The sequence below is a fragment of the Hylobates moloch genome, unplaced genomic scaffold (genome assembly GCF_009828535.3).
Source record: "Hylobates moloch isolate HMO894 unplaced genomic scaffold, HMol_V3 SCAFFOLD_1, whole genome shotgun sequence".
Lineage (NCBI taxonomy): Eukaryota > Metazoa > Chordata > Mammalia > Primates > Hylobatidae > Hylobates > Hylobates moloch.
Genome location: NW_026652276.1, coordinates 150,808,545 through 150,832,601, shown reverse-complemented (window position 1 = coordinate 150,832,601; position 24,057 = coordinate 150,808,545). Strand labels below are relative to the sequence as shown.

The window sequence follows — 24,057 nt, the reverse complement described above, 5'->3', positions numbered from 1 at the left end:
GGTATATAAATTCTTAACACAGTTATAACATATTTGACAGAGTTTAATGGAAACAATATTAGGCATATTTCAAATCATCATAGAATTCAGATTATCTACAGAAAATGTTGCCTAGTGTATGGTGTGTTCAGCTCTGCTGTGTCTCCACAGAATATTGAGAAAGGGAAGAAGGAGCGATTTTTTAAACTCAAAATTAAAACAGAAATTCAAGAATATTTTTATATTAAAGAGTACTGTGCTTAATATACATTTTTTAAAACAGCAAAATATGGCCGGGTGTGGTGGTTCACGCCTGTAATCCCAGCACTTTGGGAGGCCGAGGTGGGCGGATCACGAGATCAGGAGATCAAGACCATCCTGGCTAACACGGTGAAACCCCATCTCTACTAAAAATACAAAAAATTAGCCGGGCGTGGTGGTGAGCGCCTGTAGTCCCAGCTAATCGGGAAGCTGAGGCAGGAGAATGGCGTGAACCTGGGAGGCGGAGCTTGGAGTGAGCCGAGATCGCGCCACTGCACTCCAGCCTGGGCGACAGAGCGAGACTCCGTCTCAAAAAAAAAAAAAAAAACCAGCAAAATATAAAACATAGAAATAAATTTCTACCTTGGATCTAACTAGAGAGCTCATTTGCCTTCTCTACTTTTCTATTATTCGTAAAAATAACAACCATTTTCGCATAGATTTTATGGATACTGAGCTGCATTTTCTGAAGAAAAAAATTATTTTCTTAGTAAATTCGCCTTTATATATGTATTTACTTCTTTCTTTTTTTTTTTTTTTCAATTTGAGAGCAGGTACTGTTTATTAACCAACCAGCTTAGAAAAATAATCATGGTAGACACCTTAGTTCATTCTTCTAATAAGCCTGTTGATCTGGTCCTCCCTGTTGCCAGCATGTCCACCTTCTACAAAATGGGTGGTCTTTTTCTTCATTCCACCTCGTGGAGAAGACAATTTGAAGGGCCACAGGAAGTTATTTGCCTCTTTGAAGCGTTTTCCAACAGTATAGATCTCATGAATCAGATCCTCCATGCAGATGATGCCGTATTTACCAAGAGATCGAGCAATCAAAGCGTTATCTGTCAAAGCAATTCGCTTCTTATTGATTTTGCCATAACCACGCTTGTAGATTAGTTCATTTACTGACTTCAGATTGGGGTACCCCCATGCAATATACGGCTCTACAATCCTCAGCATGTTAGTCGAAGCCTTGTTGAGCTTCACAAAGGTTCCATTGAAGATTTGACGAAGGCGAAGCAGCTGCAACACCTTTCGAACCTTTGGGCTCACGCCATTGATACCTCTGATTCTGATGACAAACGCCAATTTGGGTTCTGCAGGTACATAGAAGTTGCCAGCTTTTCTTGCCATCCTCGCCATTCGAATTTCAGTTCTGTACATCTGCCTATATTCCTTGTGATAGTGCTTTGCTTTTTCATAGATAAGCTTCCTGCTTGCCTTTCGAAGCATCTTGTGGGCAAATTTCTTTCTCAGGCGCTTGATCTTCAGCTCTGCGAAATTCTTTCGCTTTTTCTTAAGGGTTTCTGGCACAGCAGGAACCTCCTTCTTCTTCTCTTCTACACCCTCCATGGTTCCAGCCGGAAAAAGAGCTATGTATTTACTTCTAACAAAAAGAATCATAGTATTGTTTTATCAAAAAGTAAGCATAGATGATATTTATTTTAGGATACCCAATAAAGTAATACATAGCCTAGTCTAGTCTAGTATAGTTCAGAAATAGTTTAGTAAACCCTTATTTTTCCAATAACCCAACTGTATTGGGTCAGGACCAAGTCACATCTGCCTTCTCTACAATTTCTTCTGTGGTGAGCAATTCAATTTCTTCTGTGGTGAGCAATATCACTTTTTAGGGTCTTAATGAGTAATTTTCTTGGGGGAGTGGCCTTTGACAGAAAATATTTAGTTTCTTAGCACATGTAATGTGAAAAATTAGGGTATATTATAAGTAAAAACTGGAAATGTCTTTTCAAAAATTATTTTTGTTTTGCAAATGCTATGACTAGTGTCTTGAACCCCGTAGATGAAAATGTCTGATAAGATATCATAATAGAGGTATTATTTGTTGATTATGTACTATGTGTTAGGAACTAGATCAAGCAATTTACAGATATTATTTCAATGACTTCTTCCAACAAGCTTATAAGGTATTATTATCCTCATTTCACAGATAAGGAAACTGAGGTTGAATGGTTAAGAATATTGGCCAAGTAGCAAAGAAGGAATTCTAATAATATTGTCTGATTTCAAATATAGATTATGATAGTGACTGTTTCATAGCACTTATGTTTACAAATGGCTTCCAGAAATTGTTCAGGTAGTATTTGTACTGAAATAGTAAATCAAATTAATCTACCATTCTATTGGTCTTAAAATCATTTTTCTTTGCATCCAAAATTACCATTGTAAAGTTTTCAGGGAAGATAGAATCCACATATTTTCAGCCTTTGTTTTGGCAGAAAAAAATAGGAGTTAAAAATTTGCAATTTGTTCAAAGTGCAAATATGCTGTGGCATTTTGGCATTATTCCAAGGGTACAGATTTAACTTGGAATTTTGGTGGCTGTTACTGGGAATGTACTGTTTATCAAATTCAGTGTTAACTGCACAGTTGAAGATTTTCTAGCAAAACTTTCTCTTTTTAACACTGAAAAAAATTCACCAAATTCTAAGGATTGATAAGTAAAATCCATAACGAGCTGCGGTCTTTAATGAACAAATCTTCTATTAAAAAGTAATCAGTCAGGTCATTCCACAGAGAGCTTGCATAATCAGGATTTGGATGATCTTGGGCTCTCTACTAAAAGCTCACGACCTCACATCTTAATGGAAATAAGAGAAGATGAAGTTTATAGCCCTTGACTTATGTAATGAGTGAAATAACCAGCAAGCAAACACCTGTCAGATGGTAGTAGGTGCTCCTGAGAGGTATGACAGGTAATGATTTAATCAGATGCATTGGTAATTCTATGACCTGAAAGGGATATTGTGTTTCCAAAGCCTGGAATTTTCTTTTTTCTAGATAATACTGTGTCCTTGTGTACAAAACGACTTAAAATGAAACATTAGAATGTAGAATATATTTTAGCCTAAAATGTTCTTTAGTTCTTCGTTGCTTTCAAGAATTTCTCCCTCCTTTGTGCTTCTAAATTGTTAATCCATGCAGATCATACTAAGCATTATTTCCTCTCATATATTAGAACAAATATCTGATTAAGAGGTTATTGACATTAGGAATCACAATTCTCCTAGCCAACCACACAGCAGGATTCAAAGCTTGTTCATTTAATAAATTGTTGTTTAGTGAAAGTACATGATTTTGTTCTCATAGGACACTTTGTTCCCTTTATTATTCAACAGAAGACAAAAAATAAACTACAAAATTTCAAGGACCATTTTTTGCCCTTTTAGCTTATTATGCTCCCTGGAACATACATAGAAAGAGGTGCATTTGTTTCTCACAGGTGGATGAGAATTCATTTTATCTTCCTGAGCCAAGGCCCTGAAGAATGTGATTTTCACCTTTTATTTGACTGGGTGACTGATTCTCTTTTCTTTACAAGTTGGTGCTACCTATACCTCCATTCAGCATTTTTTTTTTTTTTTTTTTGCCCCTTTTACCTGTATTTTTGGGATTTTACTCCCCCTGCTGGCCTCTGGCATGCATTAGAGTTGACTCTTTTCCAACGACTCCTGTTTCTGTTTCTCTTCAAGGAGCCTCATATATAGTACATTTATGTTCCAAACACAGCAGAAACGACATCAGTTTAAAGGTAGATATTTTAAGTTTTCAGGAACTCATTTTTCTCTATTTTTTCTAGAGAGACTAAAGTAGACCAATGCTAATTTAGAAAATATAGAAACAACATTTTGAATTTTTGAATGCTAAATGTAATTGGTTTAATTACAAATCATTTTGCTAAAGAAAAGTTATGTTATGGCCCATAATGAAGAAAGTTTCTTTCTCCCTCCTAGGATAGCAGTAATTGTGCTGCAAAAAAACCAAAATGTTTCTATTTTAAAAATGTCTTATGAATTATAAAACCTTTGAAATTTATGGCTTGATGTTGCAGATAAATTATACTAGATTTCAAAGTATAGTTAACTTGACTGCTTTGAAACAAGGGTCACTCATTGTCATTAGATCTTTATGACTATTTTTATGGGAGAATTTCGATAATTTAACTCTCAAAAATTGTCACATGCTATTTTAGCTTTTGTAGTTTTGCTTTTGTTAGATGCCACAACCTCTATTAACACAACTTGTATTTTTTCCTTTTATTTATGTTGAACTAAAAGATATATGTGAATATTTTCTGGAAATTATTTACCTTAGATTGAAGAGAAGAGTTGCAGTTTTTGCTTTGTTCTTTTGCTGTCATTAAAAGAAAAAAAATCATCTGACCAGGAAATAGTATTTTTAGTAAATATACCCTCAGAATCTTCTCTTTCCCATCTGAAAATAAGATGTTTTTACTTTTTGATAAGATAATGGTCAATGGGATTGAAAGATACTTTTTTCTCCTACAATTACAATAGACACTGGTATGGTTTATTGATGATTCTCATCAGTTATATTGCACCGAAATCTCGTATTAACAGGAGAAAATTTCCCATTGTTTGGTTGGGAGCCAGAGGCTGAGAGTGCAGGTCATTTTTCTTCATCTGAGGCAAGTGGAATAGCCAATCCACCACTTTGTTTTCTAGGTCTAAAATGATCTGCTCAGTCTTTCCTAATTCATGGGTGTGGGATTCACAGGAGAGGCTGGTGACACAAAGGAAATAAGACATCTATGCATCAGTTTCTTTATATTGTACCATGGGATGGGGGTTTTAAAAATTGTTCTTATTTGTTTTCTGCACCATACTGAATGAATATTTCACGGTACCTCTTTTTAGAACACAAAACTTTGTGAAAAATAAAATTCACCAAATTAATGTAACATTTTCCAATCCTAGTTACCAGCACTGCAAAGTACACACCACTCAACAACTGCCAGAATATGCAGCTATGTGTATTTTTAAAGCATATTATAAATTTTCCAACTCTTAGCAGAAAGTGAAGGAAAATGAGCACTTCATTAGCAACACTCTTAGTTGTGCAGCCAAGAAATAAAACATGAAGTAAAGTTTCTAGATACTATGGGAACTCCATCATGACTCCCTGGGGAGGCTTAGGGGAGGATGTTTTTCATAATGAGTCCACAAAGAAATTTTTAATACTAGAACGTCCTTACTTAGCCATTTGCTTGGATTTCTACCACTAATGGGAAAACAAAACTAACAAAAACAACTCCTATGTAAATTGTGTTTATTCCTATTCAGTTAAAATAAACAAAGGGATCTTAGACCAAGTTGATAAACTACAACATGTTTTTATTTATTTTATGTTATGTTATTTTATTTTATTTTTTAGACAGAGTCTCACTCTGTTGCCCAAGCTGGAATGCAATCTTGGTTCACTGTAACCTCTGCCTCCCAGATTCAAGTGATTCTCCTGCCTCAGGGTCCTGAGTAGCTGGACTACAGGCATGTGCCACCACACCCAGCTAATTTTTTGTATTTTTAGTAGAGACGGGGTTCTCAAACTCCTGACCTCAGGTGATCCGCCCACCTTGGCCTCCCAAAGTGCTGGGATAACAGGCATGAGCCACTGCGCCCGGCCTGCAGTATGTTTTTAATCTGTATCTCAGTGCCCTCTGTTTTTACAAAGTAGATGATAAGTTTTGGGTTTTGAAATAGGTAAAGGGTTGACAGTCATAGATTCTTGCTTTTAGTTTTAAGAGAAAAGAAGTAGGTAGCAAATTTTTGAGTTGAAAGACGGATCATGCAGTAACTGGCAACTGTTTTTCAAAATTCCCTCATCATTAGAATCTCTTGAATTGCTGATTTAAAATATCAGTTTCTAGGCTGCTCCACAAAAGATTTTGGGTCCTGCAGTTGGACATGAAAAGCACAAGCACCCCAGGTAATTCTTATGATCAGGAGAATTTGGGAAACATTTATCTGATTTAATTAATTATAGAGGCAATGTCAGCGATTAAGAGGTATGATGTGGAGTATAGATTCGTATGTTCATTTGGGAAACACTTGCCTATCAACACTTACTGAGCATTTATACTATGGACCACATTTGAGCATACTTACTACATGTGTGATTTTTGAACTTGTCTTTTACCCTTTCTGAATCTCAGTTTCTCATTTAAAAAATGAGCTTAATACCTTACTCATGGATTTTTGGGAAGGTTCAATTAGATATGCCCCGAGAAATGCTTAATTTTTCTGAAAAATACCACTGTTTTTAGGCATCTATTATACTGTAGGGGTCATGATTTAATTATTTCTGTTAGGTATTTTTACTATATACCAAGATTTCATTATGCAATCACACATCTGTTGTTCTGAACTGTGGTTCTTAGTAGCATCTTTTGGAGATGTATTTAGAGGTAAAGAATCCTTTAACAACTTTTAGGATCCAAAATCTCCTAACACGAACTTTCTCCTTCTGCCTTCTCTTTAGCCCTTTTAAAACTGGTGTATTTCCTACTTAAACTCACATATTTCAACTTCTTGAAACACTATTAAAATTACAGCTACTATTTGTTAAGCACTTACTGTAATCCAGGCACAGTCCTGGATGCTCCTTGTATTATTTAATCTTCACAGTAGTACTGCAGTTTAGGTATTATGACTATTTAAATGGAGTCTGAGAACAGAGAACTCAGTAATTGAGACAGCATCTTATAGGTATGATGCTGTGAAGAACAGAAATTATTTTAATCCCTGTATATCTGTCTTCAAGCCCAAGTTCTGTCCACTATAAGCTATTCCCATAACTTTAATACAGTCATTTTCCCAAGATTAGGACATGAATTTCTCCCATTGGCTTCCTAATGGTTTCCTGTCACTCAAAGTAAAATTCAGAGTCCTTACTAAGGCCTACAAAGCACTGCGCCATATGTCTTTCATGTTCAAGGACTTTTGCATTTGTTGGTCCCTGTGCTTGAAACTGTCTTGCCTTAGGTAAGCTGTGCACCTTTCCCTGGCCTCATTAGAGATGTCTTTCCAGATGACCTCCCTTACTTGAGAGCATCTACACACATACACATACACACACACACACACACACACACACACACACACACACACATTTCCCTTCTTCTTTGCTGGCTTATTTTTTCTCTGTAGCAGTGATCAACAGCTAACATCTTAACATCTTATATAGTTTTCTTTATTTTTTCTTTCTCCCAGTATAATGTTAGTCCCTGAGAATGGTAGCTTAATGTTATTTGCTTTATCCCTACTGCCTAGCAATAGCAGGGACTCAATAAATATTTGAATCTCAAACATTGAATTGGGGGACATATCTGATATTCTTTATATTAGTAATTTAATAATTTTCACAGCATTTGAACTTCATATGTGATATCTTGGTGGTTACCCTAATATTGTCTTTGTTAAGTATACTTTTCTAAACAAAGTTCCTGACAAAAAAAAATGTGGTCTCGTGTTTTACTTTTTGCACCAACAGGAATAGCACTATGCAGAAAAAATATATCTTTCTATACAGAATATTTAGAATAAAGGGTTTTTGGAAAGATCCCTTACTCGAGTAATGAAGTGGCTATTCAGTATTAATACTTAGTATATTTCACTTGTTCTTTGCTTTGGAAATTAGGGCTTTGGAACATATGTGAGAATTAGGTATTACTTCAGTATTAGGAGGTCCCCTACTTGCTGATAGAATACTTCGTTTGTCCCAGTTCTGGCCATCATTCATTATTATTAGTAGTAGTATATAAGCATGGTAATGCTAATTCAATAGGTTTTCCAGGTTTTTTCTCCCTCCTGTTATTATCTTTTATTTTGAAGTTGCCTTTATTTCAAGTTGTATTTGTGGGTATTCAGAATTATTGTACATGTGTGTAACTCAGTGGTTCAAAAGTCATTAGCCTTTAACAAATTAGAATTTATTTTAAAAATTCAAGATCTGAAAACATCATTTCATTGACTCTCAAGTAATGTTAATGCCAAGTTTTGAAAAGCAATTTTTCTTTTTGGAGGCAGTAATTTTGAGTAATTGGATTCCATGAAAAAAATGGATTCAGGAGCTAATTGTGTACCAGGTTTACTGGCATTTGTGCAAAACAACATTTAGCAACTGTCAGTGGCAATACTCATCTAATTTCTCTTTATCACTAGCTGGTCAATCACGTATTTTCATCAATACAAGTATTTTAATTTCCTCTTTCAGGTATCCTCTTTGTGTGTTTTCTTCCTTCTCACTCTCCCTTCTCTCCTTATTTTAAGCTACTTTAGAAAATAGTAATACTTTACTGATGTGTAAGATGCAAATCACTTTGGAAGTGAGAAGGTGGATATTTATACATTTGTTCTATGACGGGGTTTCTAAGTCTGTCCCACTGGGAATGGTTAGTACATTCCATAGCTATAAGGGAAAAATCCACTTTTCCCAGAAATAAAGGTCAAGAGACATGGAACAACTCTTTTATTATTTGCTTTCAAAACAGAGGGAATATGATTTATGTCGAATATAAGCTTATGTCATAGCTGTGCAGGTGCTGCCGTGAAGCTGTGACCCCTGTCTAATCCCCATAACGACACTGGGCATTGACCACATTTGCTTTGTAGTTACTGAGCTGCTTTCCCAGGGGCCTTCTAGTTTCTGAACCCAGCCGCTGGGTAGCTGGTCGACCCGTGCTTGGTGCAAGAACGTTGTTTTGTAAGTGCAACCTGAAATACATTTTATAACCCCTGCCTAAGTTAAATGACTGTAGGTCTGTGATGGAGCTTCTGTGATTGAATCAAAGTCTCCTCTTAACTCCTTTTTTTCCTTCGTGAATTTAGTAGTCGGCTGTAAATAGTTTTTTCTGCTTTATTTTTTATTGCATTAAACATAATCACAATGATTTATTTCAAAAACACTAAACAGTTGCTTGGTATTTACAAGATAAAATGTAATACTGACTTTAACACATCATTACCTGATTTACTTATATAATTTTTATTTATCATTGTAAGATAGTTAACATTTTTCCATGTTGCTTCAATATTTTTCCCTTTAAAGATTATTGACTTGGTAAAATTTGCAGTAATCACACAAAAAATTTGTTTTCCAATTTCATTCTGTCTTCCAACATTTTGATCTCCCAGAGTTTTAATATTTTTAAAATTTCTTATGTGTTATGAATTGTAAAATAAAACAAAAATCCCCCAAAACAAAAATAGACAGCTATATTAAAAGTATTAACTTTATTTTAAATCTTATTAATGCTTTTTATAATGGGAGGGAGGATTTGTATATTTAAATGACCATTTAAGGCTAAGTGAGGAAGTTAAGAACCAGGACGCTGAAGCTAAACTGAAGTTGAATCTCAGCTCTATCATGTCCCAGCTCTATGATTTTGTTAACCTCTCAAAATCTGTCTCATCTGTAAAAAAAGGTGAAGGATAGTAAAACTATCTATTACATAGCTGTTGCGATTATTAAATAAGTTAGCATTTGAAAAGCCCTACATAAATATTTGCTGTGTAGATAATGTTTAATTTTGTCAAGAACTTTTAAAAGATATGTTTTGAGTCTTTCATACAGGCACACACACACAGGTTATTACAATTTTATCAAGAAATTATTAGCCTTGTCTTAAATCTCAAAAAATTTGAACTGACGATGAATATGTGGAAAGTGACAATATACAAGATTATCCACTATTTGAAGGAGTGTGTGGAACAGAACAGAACTAGAACACATAGCTGTGGAGAACAAAAGCTCAAGAAGAAAAAAATTCAAAATGAGTTTATATTTTTCTCACAATAGCTGTAGGCACCCTTCGAGCTTCAGTTAAGTGATGACAACATAATTAGACAGTAAAATATTCTGTTTCTGAACTGTTCTTTGTGTGACCTTCACTTATCTCTGAGGATCCTCAGCTTTCTTAAGGTTTCCTTAGGCTGTCTGTTTAATCTGATTTTTCTGAAAAATGTACGTGAATAAATAGGCCCTCCAACCAAAAATATTAATATTTAACATTTAGCCAAAGAGGTAGCAAATATTATTTTCAAACAAAATGAAGTAAGATAGAAGAGCTGAGGCAATATAATATTCTGCTTAGAGGGAAACAGTAGGTTGCCACTGATTTTTAGTCCTATATTTTGAAAACTATTTGAGATGGAAGGACTAAAATTGCAATGAAGATTACTGCAACACAGTTACTTGGTCCTCATATCATTAATTGATTAAAGGTAATTGCCAGGGAGTCACCTCTGGAGGGCAGTGCAGTCTTATGTTTGTTGGAGGAGCTTCAGGTACCTTTAAATTTTCCAGAAGTTCATCTCAATGATTCTTGGCCTTGTGAGATGTGAGTCATTCCCCGTTTTAAATACTCAAAGGGAACGTAAAGGTGAAAATAAGCTCTTTTTCGTTATGATGGTTAGCATGCTAGATTCAGGGAAAATGACGGGAAATGGGACTTATCATATAGAGTTAGTGAATCTCGGTTTGCAAATAAGGAGCCAGCTGATGGTTGTTTTTTTCCCCTCTTTTCCCCTCTTTGGTTCAGATACTTGTGAACCTCAACTTCATGATCCTTGTTTTTGTCTCTGTCTTACTCTAAAATACAAATCTGTATCTTCTAAGAAAATCTTTTAACAGCCTCACCATATAGGGTGTTGCAGAAGGTCAGCTTGGCAGCCAGCAAAATATCTTCCAGTACCTTAACAAATCAGCAAAATATTTTGAGAAATGCTTTACTTTTATGAACAAATACCCTGATAGTTATTGGATTTGTCATAGCATCTAAGGTTTCTCTCATAACCATACTGACCTTCATGTGCTATTATATTACAAAACCAACTCTTTATGTAATCAAACCTAAGGAAGAATGCTTAATTAGCTATACATGACCATGTGTTATGATACAGGCATACAAAAGTTATTTTCTTCAGCACTATCTAGCTATTGTACAAAGAAATTTCTTTATAAAGTAAGACATGGGATATTTGATGTCTCAGGAGTAAAGTAATATTGGGATTTTTTTTTCCTCTGCAAGCTGTTTGAGAGCTTTCAGCAGGGGGATACCATATTTAAAGGTAGCCTAAGATCTCATAACTCCATGTGTCACAAAAAATGTGTAGGTTATGAAAGACTTTTCTCCTGAGCAAAACAACTGTGCTTTTTAGCTCTAAATCATGACATAGTCTTGTTATACCACAAAGAATTAAAGAATGTTAAGTAAATGACTTTATTCCCTCCCTCTGTGCCTCTGAGGATAGTTATTAATGCCGATTCTTGCTGCTGAGTGATCCTAAAGCTACTGTCGCAACCTTTTTATTCCCCGAGTGCAAATGAATCCTTTATGAGGTAATTGAAGGAAATTGATGACATTATTTGCTGTATCTTGGGTATCAACAGCATATAAATGAAAAACACAGCAGAATGCCTGGCCTGTGTTACCACATTGACCTACACATTTGGATCTGAAAGATCTCGAGCTATTTTCTGCCTAAGCAGACTTTGCACCTTTGTGTTTTATAGTGAAGTAGCAGGTACACAACTTTTTTAAATTATGAACTCCTAGCATTAGATTACCACCACCTGGTGTAAGGGATAGGTTTTATAGAAACACAAAGAGCATGGCCTTATTCTTTTCGTTTTGTTCTTTGTTTATTTTAATGTTATCTTCACCATCTGAACAGTGTGACCTGTTTCACCTTCTTTTATTTTGAATGTTAGTGTATGCACATTCTAAGCCAAGGGTGGCTTTACCCTTCAAGTTAAATCAAACCATTTGGGACTTAGCAAATTCTGGGTTGTATATTTTAAGGTGAAAAAAAAGCACTAAAAAGAAAATTTAAAAGACATTTTATCATCATATAGGGTGTGGATGAATGATTCAAATAGAAAACCTATTTTAAATCAGCCCTACTGAATGAACTATACTAAAAGAACATTTATTTACCTAGTTAGGGAAAAAAGTCACCTTAAATATGGTCTCTAGTTACTTTTCTTCCCATTTATTACATTTGCCACTTCATTGTGACCTTATTATGACCTTATAGTTTATGGGCTAAAGGTAACCATTATGCAATAATGAAAATATGCAGGCCAATCTTTACCACCTTGAAAAAATTGGTTTCTTATATTTTGTTTAAAGTAACACACTTTGCTGGTTATAAAGCTCTGCTCTACGGTGCTTGAAAGAGGAGAGAAGAATTTATCACAACTAACGTGCAGATTTAGGCTTTTAGAGACTGTGTTTAGTGGAGGTGAGTCAGCAGGCCTTGTTATATTAATTAATGTGGTTTGATTCTCTACTGGTTTTGATTCGCAAAGATATGCGCTGTTCCTAAGAAAGCATCAATTGCTTAGGAGAAAAAGGAACTTAAAAATCAAAGCATTAATATCTATCTTTGCTTTCTTCTTTTGTTTAATTTGTTTTATTTTAGTTATCCAGGCCCAGATTTACTCCACTTTCCCTTTGCCTTGATCCCAAAACCTGACCTCTGTGAAAAAGGCAATTCATCAGTTGGATGCGGTGAGGGAAATGCCCTTCAGAAGGATCTAAAACAGGCAATCCAAAAAGCTTTAGACAGTCAACACATCGGGGCACGTAAGCTCTGATGTGACTTGTTATCTCTGAGACCAGTGTTTGCATTCTTCCTGGTTTGTTCCTTAGGCTTGGAAATGCACTGAAACCACAGCTGGTCTTGAAGAGCCATAGAGGATGTGATACAAGGAATGATAAATTAATAATTACAGATCCTCAATCTGCTTATTGTCAGTCATTTTTTCTACCACCAGTTACAAATCCAGTCTTTATTCTCAAATAGAAGTGATGATAATTGTCCTTGGTAAAATAACTTTCAGATAATGTTGATTGCAGACAGTCACCAAAGGCTATGCTCCAAGTATACTTCTTACCATTTTTACACATGAAATAAAAACTCTTATTATCTCCACTTGTCCATGAGGAAACCAATGTACAGAAAAATGAAGTACCCTTCTCAGGGTTACACAGAAAATTCAAGAGCTGGATTTTTACCACAAAGGATGGTTTAGAGCCTCTGGTCTTAACCTTCCAAGAGTCTGGATTCTTGGGAATCTTCATTTTCAACATAGGCTCTTTATATTACCAGAACTAGCATGTTCTTCAGATATTCAAAACGGAGACTTTTAATAAGTTCATTATTAAAGAAGTCAATAACTTAGATTAAAAAAATTCTGTTAAAAATGGGTTGCTCGTAATTAATGAAGGCAGATATTTAAACCATGAATCCTTTCTAAAACCTTGGGATGTGAAAGCTTATTTTGAAATGGACTGTTGGACTGCATGCTAAAAGTATACCCAGAGTGAATTTTCAGAGACATTAGAGACAAATTTAACATCACCCTCAAATCTGTGGAAGGTTAAATATACAGAGTGTGAAGCACTGAGAATTAGGCATTTACAGGTACTTTTCCCCAGAGTTTGGTTTGGTGAGGGATTTAACCCCCATTTCATGACACTGATCAAGGCAGGACATTTTGAAGGAAAAGCACTAGAAAAAGGAAGAATTGCCTTGTCATGTTATGAAGCATTTAATTCGAAACCTCTCTATTTTAAAAACAAAAGAGGCCTATCTATAGAGAAACAAAGTAGACTCATGGTTTCCAAGGGCTGGGGCAGGAATGGGTATTAGCCATAAACTGGCTAGAGGGATCTTACTGCAGGCGATTGAAATGTTCCAAAATTGGATTATAGTGATAATTGCACAATCTGTTTTAAATGAACTTTAAAATCATTGAATTAAATGACCAAATTTATGGTATCTAAATATACTTAGTAAAGTCATTTTTAAAAATGCATGTAAAAAGACTAAAAAAGAAAAAAAGGAAGATCCAGAATTGTGTCTTCAGACAGAATCATTATTTACATCAAATTCAGAATTTCCCATACATGATATTAATTTACTTCTCTAATTTGAAGTATGACACTAAATGTAACACGTTAGGTCATACATTTGGCAAAGACAAATTCTTCCTGCCTGTAGTTTTTCCTTTCTGTTAATAGGTGGATCCATTATTCTTTGTAGCCTCTAGAGGGCAGCACATAGGTTTTTTTTTTTTATTTTATTTGAAAGACAACAAACTTGTAACTCCCAAGCATCAGGAATGCCCAGTTGTTTTAGATGAACCCTCCAATTTTAGTTCATCCTGACGACCTCACAGTGGAGGACCTTCCTATAGTGACTCCTGCGAATGAATCCTCCCTTCCTTCCTGTTAGTTGCTCCCTTTCACCTCTGGCTATTTAATGTCCTTGAAAGATCTTTCGGCTCTCTCCACAGGGGAACATAGAAGTAATTTCAATTGAGACTTTCACAACCTTTTTCCTTTAGAGAGCTTGATTTTTAGGTAAAGACAATAGTCAGTTAATGAATAAAACTGATTTGCACATGGGGGAGGGTTGACGCCCAGGAGATTGTCATAAGAATTCCTGACACTTGGGCCGGGCGCGGTGGCTCACACTTGTAATCCCAGCACTTTGGGAGGCCGAGGCGGGCGGATCACGAGGTCAGGAGATCGAGACCACGGTGAAACCCCGTCTCTACTAAAAATACAAAAAATTAGCCGGGCGTGGTGGCGGGCGCCACTCAGAGAGGCTGAGGCAGGAGAATGGCGTGAACCCGGGAGGCGGAGCTTACAGTGAGCCGAGATCGCGCCACTGCACTCCAGCCTGGGCGACAGAGCGAGACCATCTCAAAAAAAAAAAAAAAAAAAGAATTCCTGACACTTATAAGTTCTTCAGATCACATCGGAAGAATCAGGCTATGCCAAAAGATAAATGTAGAGTTCTCCTCAATGTATGAATAACTAGGGATGCAGGATTTAAAATCTCTAAGAATTTTTAAAATTGTAAGACATAAGCATCCTGGAGTGTTTTCTGATTGTTGTTCTTTTCATTTAATTATTTGTTATTAGTCTTATGTACAGTAGAAGCCAACAAATAAGGGTTGGAAAGATAAATTAACTAGCATTAAGGTATATACCTGAAAGTCATTTTAAGAAATGCCTTACCTCTTCTCATCCCCACAATTAATGGCATTTTCCTTATGATCATTGAATTTTAAAAATACCTGGAAATTTATACCATTCTAGGATCTTATAGAATCTTATAGGATTTATCACAGTTGATTTTAGTGTAGGAACCTGAAACAGTTTTAGGTCCCCCTCACTATGTGTTATTTTTACTTTGTTTCTGACATTCTTCCTATGTATACAATCTAATATATATGTGAAAAAGAGTAGACATCAATCAATATTAAGAAATAATGAGAAATGCCTGAACAGACCTTTAAGCAATGATTTAAAAAATCGTATTTGGGTGATCCTAGCAGTTAAATTTACTTTTTCTTTCCTTCTGTCGTCTCTGTTCTTCTTTTTTTTCCCCAGTAAACTTTGATTGCTTGCTAATTGTGTGCTAGGCATTGTTTGGTTGTTTATTGAGAGAAAGAAATAAAGGAGAAGGGAGAGAACACAAAGACAATTTCTGCCCTTGTGGAATTACAGCCAGTGTAGGAGACAGACAAAACAGTATATAAACAAAAAATAACAATACATAATTACAGATTGAAATCAATTCTAAGAAGAAAAAGTTCAGGAAGTATATATAACTCTTGGGGCCAACTTTAGGCTAGAGAATTAGGAAAGAATTTCTGAGGAGGTGAACTTAGGTGGCCCTACCACATAAAGGATTGGGCAAAGAGTTCTCCAGGCAGAGGAACAGAGTATGAGAAGGCCCTGAGTCTGGAAGGAGCATGGCTTGTTGCAGAAACTGAACTAGTGTCTAAGTGTTTCACTGTGAATCCAGAAGTAAACTAGGTTGTGGCTTGGGGAGGTAACTGGCCAGGACTGAAAGATCTTTGTGAGGAGCTTGGATTTGTTTCTAGGTTGAGTGATGGCTTCAGAGGGCAAAAGAAAAACAGTGACATTATCTGATTTTGCTTTTGATAGGATTATTCTGGTTTCTTTATGGAGATTGGATTGGAGAGGGGCTCATATGAATGTGGCAGAAGTTTACAAGGTGTAGCTGGGTGTGGTCGTGGGCAGCTGTAATCCGAGCTACTCGGGTGGCTGAGGCAGGAGCATCACTTGAACCCGGGAGGCAGAGGTTGCAGTGAGCTGAGATGGTGCCATGCATTCCAGCCTGGGCAACAGAGAGAAACTCCATCTCAAAAACAAAACAAAACAAAACAACAACGAAGAAGTTTAGAAGGTGGTTGTGATCTAGACAAAAATGCTCTTGCAACTGAGTTTCACCGGTAATTTAAGAATGGGAAGTAATGTGTTGAGGCCACTGATGTTGGGTGCACAAACACTTATGTAGGAGGTAGAAGAAACAGTTTTTTTTTTCCTATAAAGTTATAAATAGCTTTTAGCTTATTAGGTGTGGCTATGTTGAGACAGTAGTTAATGATTAGTGGGATATTTAAAAGTGATTTTGGAAACATGAATATCTTGTGATTTTTATTTTATGCAATCTGGCATTGATATTAAAAGCTGAGACAATTTAAGCAACTTCGAATGAGTGTTTTCTCTCTGAGGGCTGGAATTTGGAAAAATTGAAATATGGGAGCAGATGAGAACATGAAGAACTTGATAAGTACACCTACATATCCTTTGATATCATTGTTAGGAACTTATCTTTTAATCAAATACATGGTACCATAGGTTATTCCTTCTCTATATCATTTAGTACTTAACACAAAACTAGGCATTACTAGAATTTGCAGATACACATTTGATTCCTGGCTTTACTACTTACTCTAGCTATAACTTTAGACACCTGTCCCCTCACTGATATTTCTGAACAGGAAAATTGAGATATAATAACCACGTTACAAGAATGTGGTGAGGATTATGTGAAAAAATTTATGCAAAGTATCTGTCACATAGTCAGTAGTATTCAATTAATACCAGATTAGGTGATTTGCCATGATTTGTCCAAGGACAACAGCTAATAAATCGTAGGACCAATATTTCAACCCAGAAGGCCTTATGCTAAAATCTACACTGTTCATCACTGTCCAGTACTCCTTTCTTAAATTGGGGCAGTGAGGCTGGGCACAGGGGCTCACGCCTGTAATCCCAGCACTTTGGGAGGCTGAGACAGGCAGATTACATGATGTCAGGAGTTCAATATCAGCCCGGACAACATGGCAAAACCCTGTCTCTAGTGAAAATACAAAAGGTAGCCGGGCGTGGTGGTGGACACCCAGCAACTTGGGAGGCCGAGGCAGGAGAATCACTTGAACCTGGGAGGCAGAAGTTGCAGTGAGCCGATATCGCACCATTGCACTTCAGCCTGGGCAACAGAGTGAGACTCTGTCTAAAATAAAATAAAATAAATTAAATAATAAACTGTGGCAGTGAAGGGACAGGGAAGGAAGGATATTTGCTCTTGTCCCAAACTATCCTCCTACTTCTCTTCTTCCACTAACCTGCTTTTCCTCAACTCTCATTCACATTTTCTAAAACTTGAGAATGAAAAATTCAAAATTGCATAAAAGTAGAGCAAATAGTACAATGAACTTGCGTGTAACTATAGTCGCCAGCACCTGCTTTGTGTCTACAGGGACCTAGCAAGGTTGCTTTGGTGATTCTTTTTGTTGAAACGGAATCTCATTCTGTCACCCAGGCTGGAGTGCAGTGGTACACTCTCAGCTCACTGTAACCTCTGCCTCATGAGTTCAAGCAATTCTCCTGCTTCAGCCTCCTGAGTAGCTGGGATCACAGGCGTGCACCACCGTGCCCAGCTAATTTTTGTATCCTTAGTAGAGACAGGGTTTCACCATGTTGGGCAGGGTAGTCTTGAACTCCTGACCTCAGGTGATCCGCCCACCTCGGCCTCCCAAAGTGCTGAGAATACAGGTGTGAGCCACCGTGCCTGGCCACTTTGGTGATTTTCTAACCACACTCAAGAGCATTTTCTTAACCCTCATTTTCCTCTGCAGTTAGGGCTCCTGCTGACACCACCTTCTCCTCTGCCTTAGCATTGTCACAGGACACGGTCACCTTCCACCCTCAGATTCTCCTCTCTAAACCCCTCGCTTCTTGCTCTTCTGCTCTTCTTGTTCTAGATTGTTTGCAGAAAGTTTTTATGGTTTCTTGGACTCAACTATAATTGTAATTAAGAGATTAATCTCCAGTCCTAACCTCTTATCCTATGTATATTCCTACATTTTCAATTACTTTTAAACATTTATGACAAAACTCATATCTGCCACCAAGTGGATGGACTTCCTTTGTGCCATCATTTTTCTAGTTTACATAAGTGAATTTTTCAAGTTTTTCCTCTGTACTTTCGTACTCCTTCAGTCATTTAGACCCAATGTCTTTTGGTAGTATTTTTCAGTATCTTCTTCTTATTTTATTTTCCTTTTTCTAGAAACATGCATCAACCTTATGACTTGTTATCCTCACTTTAATCTTTTCCCCTATACTTTCTGAACATCTCTTTAGCCAAAAATTTCCAGAGGCTCCCCATTTGCTATGGAAAAAAAAAAGGAGAATTTAAGAATGACCGTTTCAGTGCTTTTCCTCTCACTGTCACTTTAATAAATTCTTTTCATCTTTCAAGGTCCACTTCAATCTCATCTCCTTTTTGAAGATTTCCATATTCTTTCCTCAGAGAATAATATATTCCTTTCATTTAGTTACTACAGCACTCTTGGCACCACTCATTTCAAAATTATTATGTACTACATTGCTGACAATTTTTTTATTTGTCTTGTTACACCAGTAAAAATGTTTACTTTCCAGGAGTTGACTTTTTTTTATACTTATTTACTTTCAGTGTCTAGAGCATTTCTTTATACATAATACTTGAATGATTGACTTTCATACTAGACCAATAATGATCAATGGGTAAATTAATTAGCAGTAAGTTATATACCTGAAAATTATTTAAAGAAATGGCAGAATAATTACCCTTGTCTGGGACCAGTTTTGTAACATGCCACAGTTAAGAGGCAAATTTTCAGTTCATTAAGCTTCTTTCAAAAGAGCCTAGTTCCAGAACGGAATGGTGTTTCTCCTGTTCTGAGAATTGTAAGAAAGTGCTTTAGTTAGCAAATTTTTTTTTCCTCCCAAGTGGTTCTTTGTCTACATACCATCTAACTATGAACAATAATGTATTTTATAGACTATACTAAGATATTGAAAGTTGGAGAGATGTATTCCTTTGTCTGATGAAGCCTAGCAAGGAGAAAAACTAGGTTTTCTTCTCCTAAAATATTAAATTCCAAAAATTACAGGTACTCATTAAAAATCTCAAACAATACATAAGTAAGTGAAAGTAAATGGTGATGAAAGCCTCTTATCCACCCACACCTCTCTCCTGAAGTTACCTAGACCACTGCTTTCAATTCATTTCAAACATCTAATCTATTGCATGTCGATTTGAGTAGTATTCACTGCCTTCCCTACCCCTTCTTTACCACTGCACCTCAAGAAGACCTGAAAACCTTTAAACTGAAATTTAATTATTTCAATTTATTTTTTTATTTTTTATTTTATTATTATTATTATTATTTTTTTTTTTTTGAGACGGAGTCTTGCTCTGTCACCCAGGCTGGAGTGCAGTGGCGCAATCTCGGCTCACTGCAAGCTCCGCCTCCCGGGTTCACGCCATTCTCCTGCCTCAGCCTCTCAATAGCTGCGACTACAGGCGCCCGCCACCACGCCCGGCTAATTTTTTGTATTTTTAGTAGAGATGGGGTTTCACCGTGGTCTCGATCTCCTGACCTCGTGATCCGCCCGCCTCGGCCTCCCAAAGTGCTGGGATTACAAGCGTGAGCCACCGCGCCTGGCCTTATTTTATTATTATACTTTAGGTTTTAGGGTACATGTGCACAATGTGCAGGTTTGTTACATATGTATCCATGTGCCATGTTGGTTTGCTGCACCCATTAACTCGTCATTTAGCATTAGGTATATCTCCTAATGCTGTCCCTCCCCCCTCCCCCCACCCCACAACAGTCACCAGAGTGTGATGTTCCCCTTCCTGTGTCCATGAGTTCTCCTTGTTCAATTCCCACCTATGAGTGAGAACGTGCGGTGTTTGTTTTTTTGTCCTTGCGGTAGTTTACTGAGAATGATGTTTTCCAGTTTCATCCATGTCCCTACAAAGGACACAAACTCATCATTTTAAACATTCTTATTCTGTATATTTGGTAAATAATTATACTCAGTTATATTACACCAGGGAAACCAAAAGAAACATTCATTTCTCTTACTTTAGAAACATTTTAACTGACTCAATAGGCATAAAGTTTTACTGAGGGTTAGATTTCTGTTGAATATATGGTTAATACTACTTCTGTTTAAGGAAAAGACCTTAACTTTAATTCACAGAGCAATGCTGTTGCAAATGTGTAATTTTCCAAATTGTCCATAGTCCACAAAACGCTTTAATGTATTATTTCCTTTATTGCAAGGAGAGAGAGAAAAAAAACATTCTGGCATAAAGCCAACTTATTACTGAAAAAAAAATCTGGCATAAAGCCAACTTATTACTGATACACTCGGGAGACTCACCGTCAGTACATGATATGCTATTTTCCTCCAAGTGCTCCTTATTTCTTACCTTCTCTCCTTGCCAGCTCCTTACCCGTCTGGAATTTCTTGGTTCAAGGACAAGTGCTGAGTCAGCATGGGCCACCTTCTTAGGCTAACTTTCTGCTTTCCCTGCTCCTAAGGAGTCACCAGAGGGGGAGCAAATGGAGCACCAGCACATTCTCCAATTCTCCTAGGTGTCGTAGCTCTCCTCACTGATTATGAATTGTTTCTGGGAGAACAGAATGAGCTGTTAGGCAGCAAATGATCTAAACTTTCATACTTGACCATGTAGACTTTCCACATTTATTCCAGTCCTCATTTCCAAATTTCACTAACAGAATTTCAGAGATCGTAAGATTCTATTGTCACAGAATAGAAATCTGTGATGCTTATGTGTTGCAAACCTAATTTCTCTATATATCTGTGTTAGAGGAAAGTTATATTTTTCTATTATCTTTGTAGAAGAACTTTGGTTTTTAACAAAACTACCAATACTTGGTTTTTAACAATCATGGTAACTTAAAAACAAGTTTCTTGGTAACTTAGATGATCCAGTCATTAAAATCATGATATAGATTCTAAATATTGGGGAATTTGGAGATTTATGATTCTTAAAGGCATTATAAAAAATGAATAGGTATATGGCGTACAGTTCTAAATAGCTTGGAATTATGAGTGTAAATGTTAAGTGTAAAAGCAGTGACTCCTCTTTAAAAAATAAGCCAAAATTGACCCTGGATTGATGAAATTTTTTTTAACCCTTATTCATGTTGTAGGAAATTTTATAGACAGACATTGTAAAAGAGTGAATGGATTGCTATTGAAAAATAATCTGATATCAACTTAACTTGCTGGTGACTTTAAATTTCATATACTGGCTTTCATGCTACATTTATGTCTTAGCAATAATTATTCATGAGTCTCATATTTGAAGGTAGAGAATCTTGAATAGTAAAGAGTTCTGATTTACGTCTTTAAAGGTCAGAAATATGCACTGTTATATCTAGTTTGTATATTTCTTCTGGTAAAAATCTATGCTTGACTGAAAGTGCTGAATTTATGGTAGAACAAGAGACTTATCCCACCCAGATTGATTCAAATACCTGGAGATACCAGTTTCAGACGTGTGTTGATACAGCTTATTAAAATAGTAAACTCACTAATAAGCATTTTTGTATTTTGGATTGATTAAAGAATGTTTATGTCAAGCAAAGCATATTTTGAAAGTAATTACAACCATTAGTTATAATTAATTCTATTTATCTTTTTTAAGGAAGGCTAGGATTTAATAAGGTGGGTTTTCCTGAAGCCTTTAATCCATGGCTTTTATTTTCACCATGGTAGATTTTCCATATAATTTCCCTCCTTACTTTTTCTTAATGTCAGATGAGGCATATATATCTTTTGTAACTTCCTGGTGTCTGATCTTAGACACTTCTAAAGCTGATTGTGAGGATTAATGGACAAGGATTCTATCTAGTAATTGTGGGTTTTAGAAGAAACATACTAATCCTAGAGAAAGAACTGGCACACATTTGTCCATTTTTGTAGAATTTGACCTAGATTCGCAAAGAAAAAAATAAATTTTGGAGACTTCTGATTGTTCATTTTCTTAAGAAAGAAAGAACTGGTTGTTATTATTTATTTGCATTTGGTACCGTGCTATGTAAATAAATCAGTGGCATCTAAGTTAGACTTGATTTTGAAGTGCTGTTATTGATTCACTAAGAACCACTAAGTTTCTGCATCTGCTTCCTATTTACAAAATGGAGATGTTTTCTGTTTCTAATTTGCCCCTCAGAAGTGCAGTGTTATAAGGATTAATTAGAGAACGCCAATGGGCTGAACAGGGAGGAAGACATAAATAGAGACAAACGGGGACATTACCAGGTGCCTCATCTTTTTGTTCTTGGTTGATCTTCAATCTCAATTTTTTTATACAAAGCGCATCTCATTGTATTATTTGGTCCAATGACTTGCATTGAAAGGATACTGACTGCCCGAGAATTCATTTGATTTTCTTAATGAAATGCCTTAACATTAATATTCTTTCAGAGTCTGACTTTTCCTAAAGATCTTCAGGTCCCAGAATTTCATTCTGAATGGTTGGGCTTTATGAGATTATTTTTCAATAACAAGCCATTCATTCTTTTACAATGTCTGTCTATAAAATTTTCCACAATAGTTCATAATCCTCTTTTCAGCAGCCTTTTCTCCTTCTTTATCACTTCTTTTGTCCACTTATTTTCAGGATGCAAAGTTGGCATCACTGACTTGCTCATGGCTTCTTGAACATCTGTGAGGCAGGATTGCTGAAGATCCCAGGCTTTTGAGTTAAGCTGCCTGGGGCTGAATCCCTGTTCTAATCTGGCTGTGCAGTGTTAGTAATGGTACCTCAATTTAACCATCTTTAAAGCAAAAAATTTCTCATGGATTCCTGTGAGGATTAAGATAATATAAGATCTGTGGCACCGGCATATGATAAATGCTCAAAATAGTACTATTACTTGTATTAACATTAGAAATAAACATTTAAGCACAAGGAAGAAAAAATTAAGCAATAAGGTGGAAGAAAAAGAACAGTCAGAAAATGGTGAGAATTAGCATGGGGTGTGTTTTGAAAGTAAAAAAGAAGAGACAGTCATTCAAAAATAGAGAATTATCCATACCTTTGCTACTCAGAATGGCTCCTGGACCAGCAGCATGGGCACCCTGGGAGTTTTCCAGAAATTCAGAATCTCAGGCCCCCAAAGCCCCAGGAATCTAAATCTGCATTTTAACAAAATCCCCAGGAGATTCATTTTAAAGTTTGAGAAGGCCTGGTCTACAACCTAACATGCAGCAGAGTTGACAAATGAGGTTAAGACTAAACAAACCTTCGAGTTTTCCTGCTAGACCTTTAGTGGAGAAAACAGGGAGGAGTGAACAGGTGGCAAATAAAAGAGAGAAATCAGGTATTGATAATTCTTTCAAGAAGCTCAAAAATTAATCAGGGTTGAAAACATGTTAGATAATACATTTAAAATGTAGCAGAATCGAAGGGAAATTTATTTTTATGAACAAGAAAAAGTTGAGTCTGTGTGCAGGTGGAGCTAAAGTGTCACACAGGGTAAAAGATTGAAAAGTAATGAATATATGAAGGCATGGATAGCTAAGAGATGGGGCAAAGAGTGTTTGAAAAACATTGACAGCTGGGAAGTTTCAGAAAAACACCTTCATAGACTACTGCAAAGATGGAAAGAGTGAGGTCAATAAGAGAGAAGATATGTAATTAGGTGTCTTCAGGGCTGTTTGCTGGGAGTAAGTAGGGCAGGAATATTATTGGTAACTGGTGTTTTGATAGGTTTAGAACCACTTTGGTGAGTGAGACAGAACTAGAGTTGTAAATAAATTTTAGATCTAGTGTGAACTCTGATAGGTAGAAG

The 24,057-nt window shown here is 36.2% G+C and overlaps 2 protein-coding genes across 6 annotated transcripts in view; one reads left to right on the top strand and one right to left on the bottom strand.

The window, feature by feature from the left end:
* HDAC9 (histone deacetylase 9) overlaps nt 1-24,057 on the top strand; it is a 945,763-nt gene that overhangs the window by 254,715 nt on the left and 666,991 nt on the right. The window lies entirely within an intron of this gene.
* LOC116813355 (large ribosomal subunit protein uL30-like) lies at nt 774-1,626 on the bottom strand. Its single transcript, XM_032759928.2, has one exon. The coding sequence runs from the start codon at nt 1,588-1,590 to the stop codon at nt 844-846; it is 747 nt and encodes a 248-aa protein (XP_032615819.1). The 5' UTR covers nt 1,591-1,626; the 3' UTR covers nt 774-843.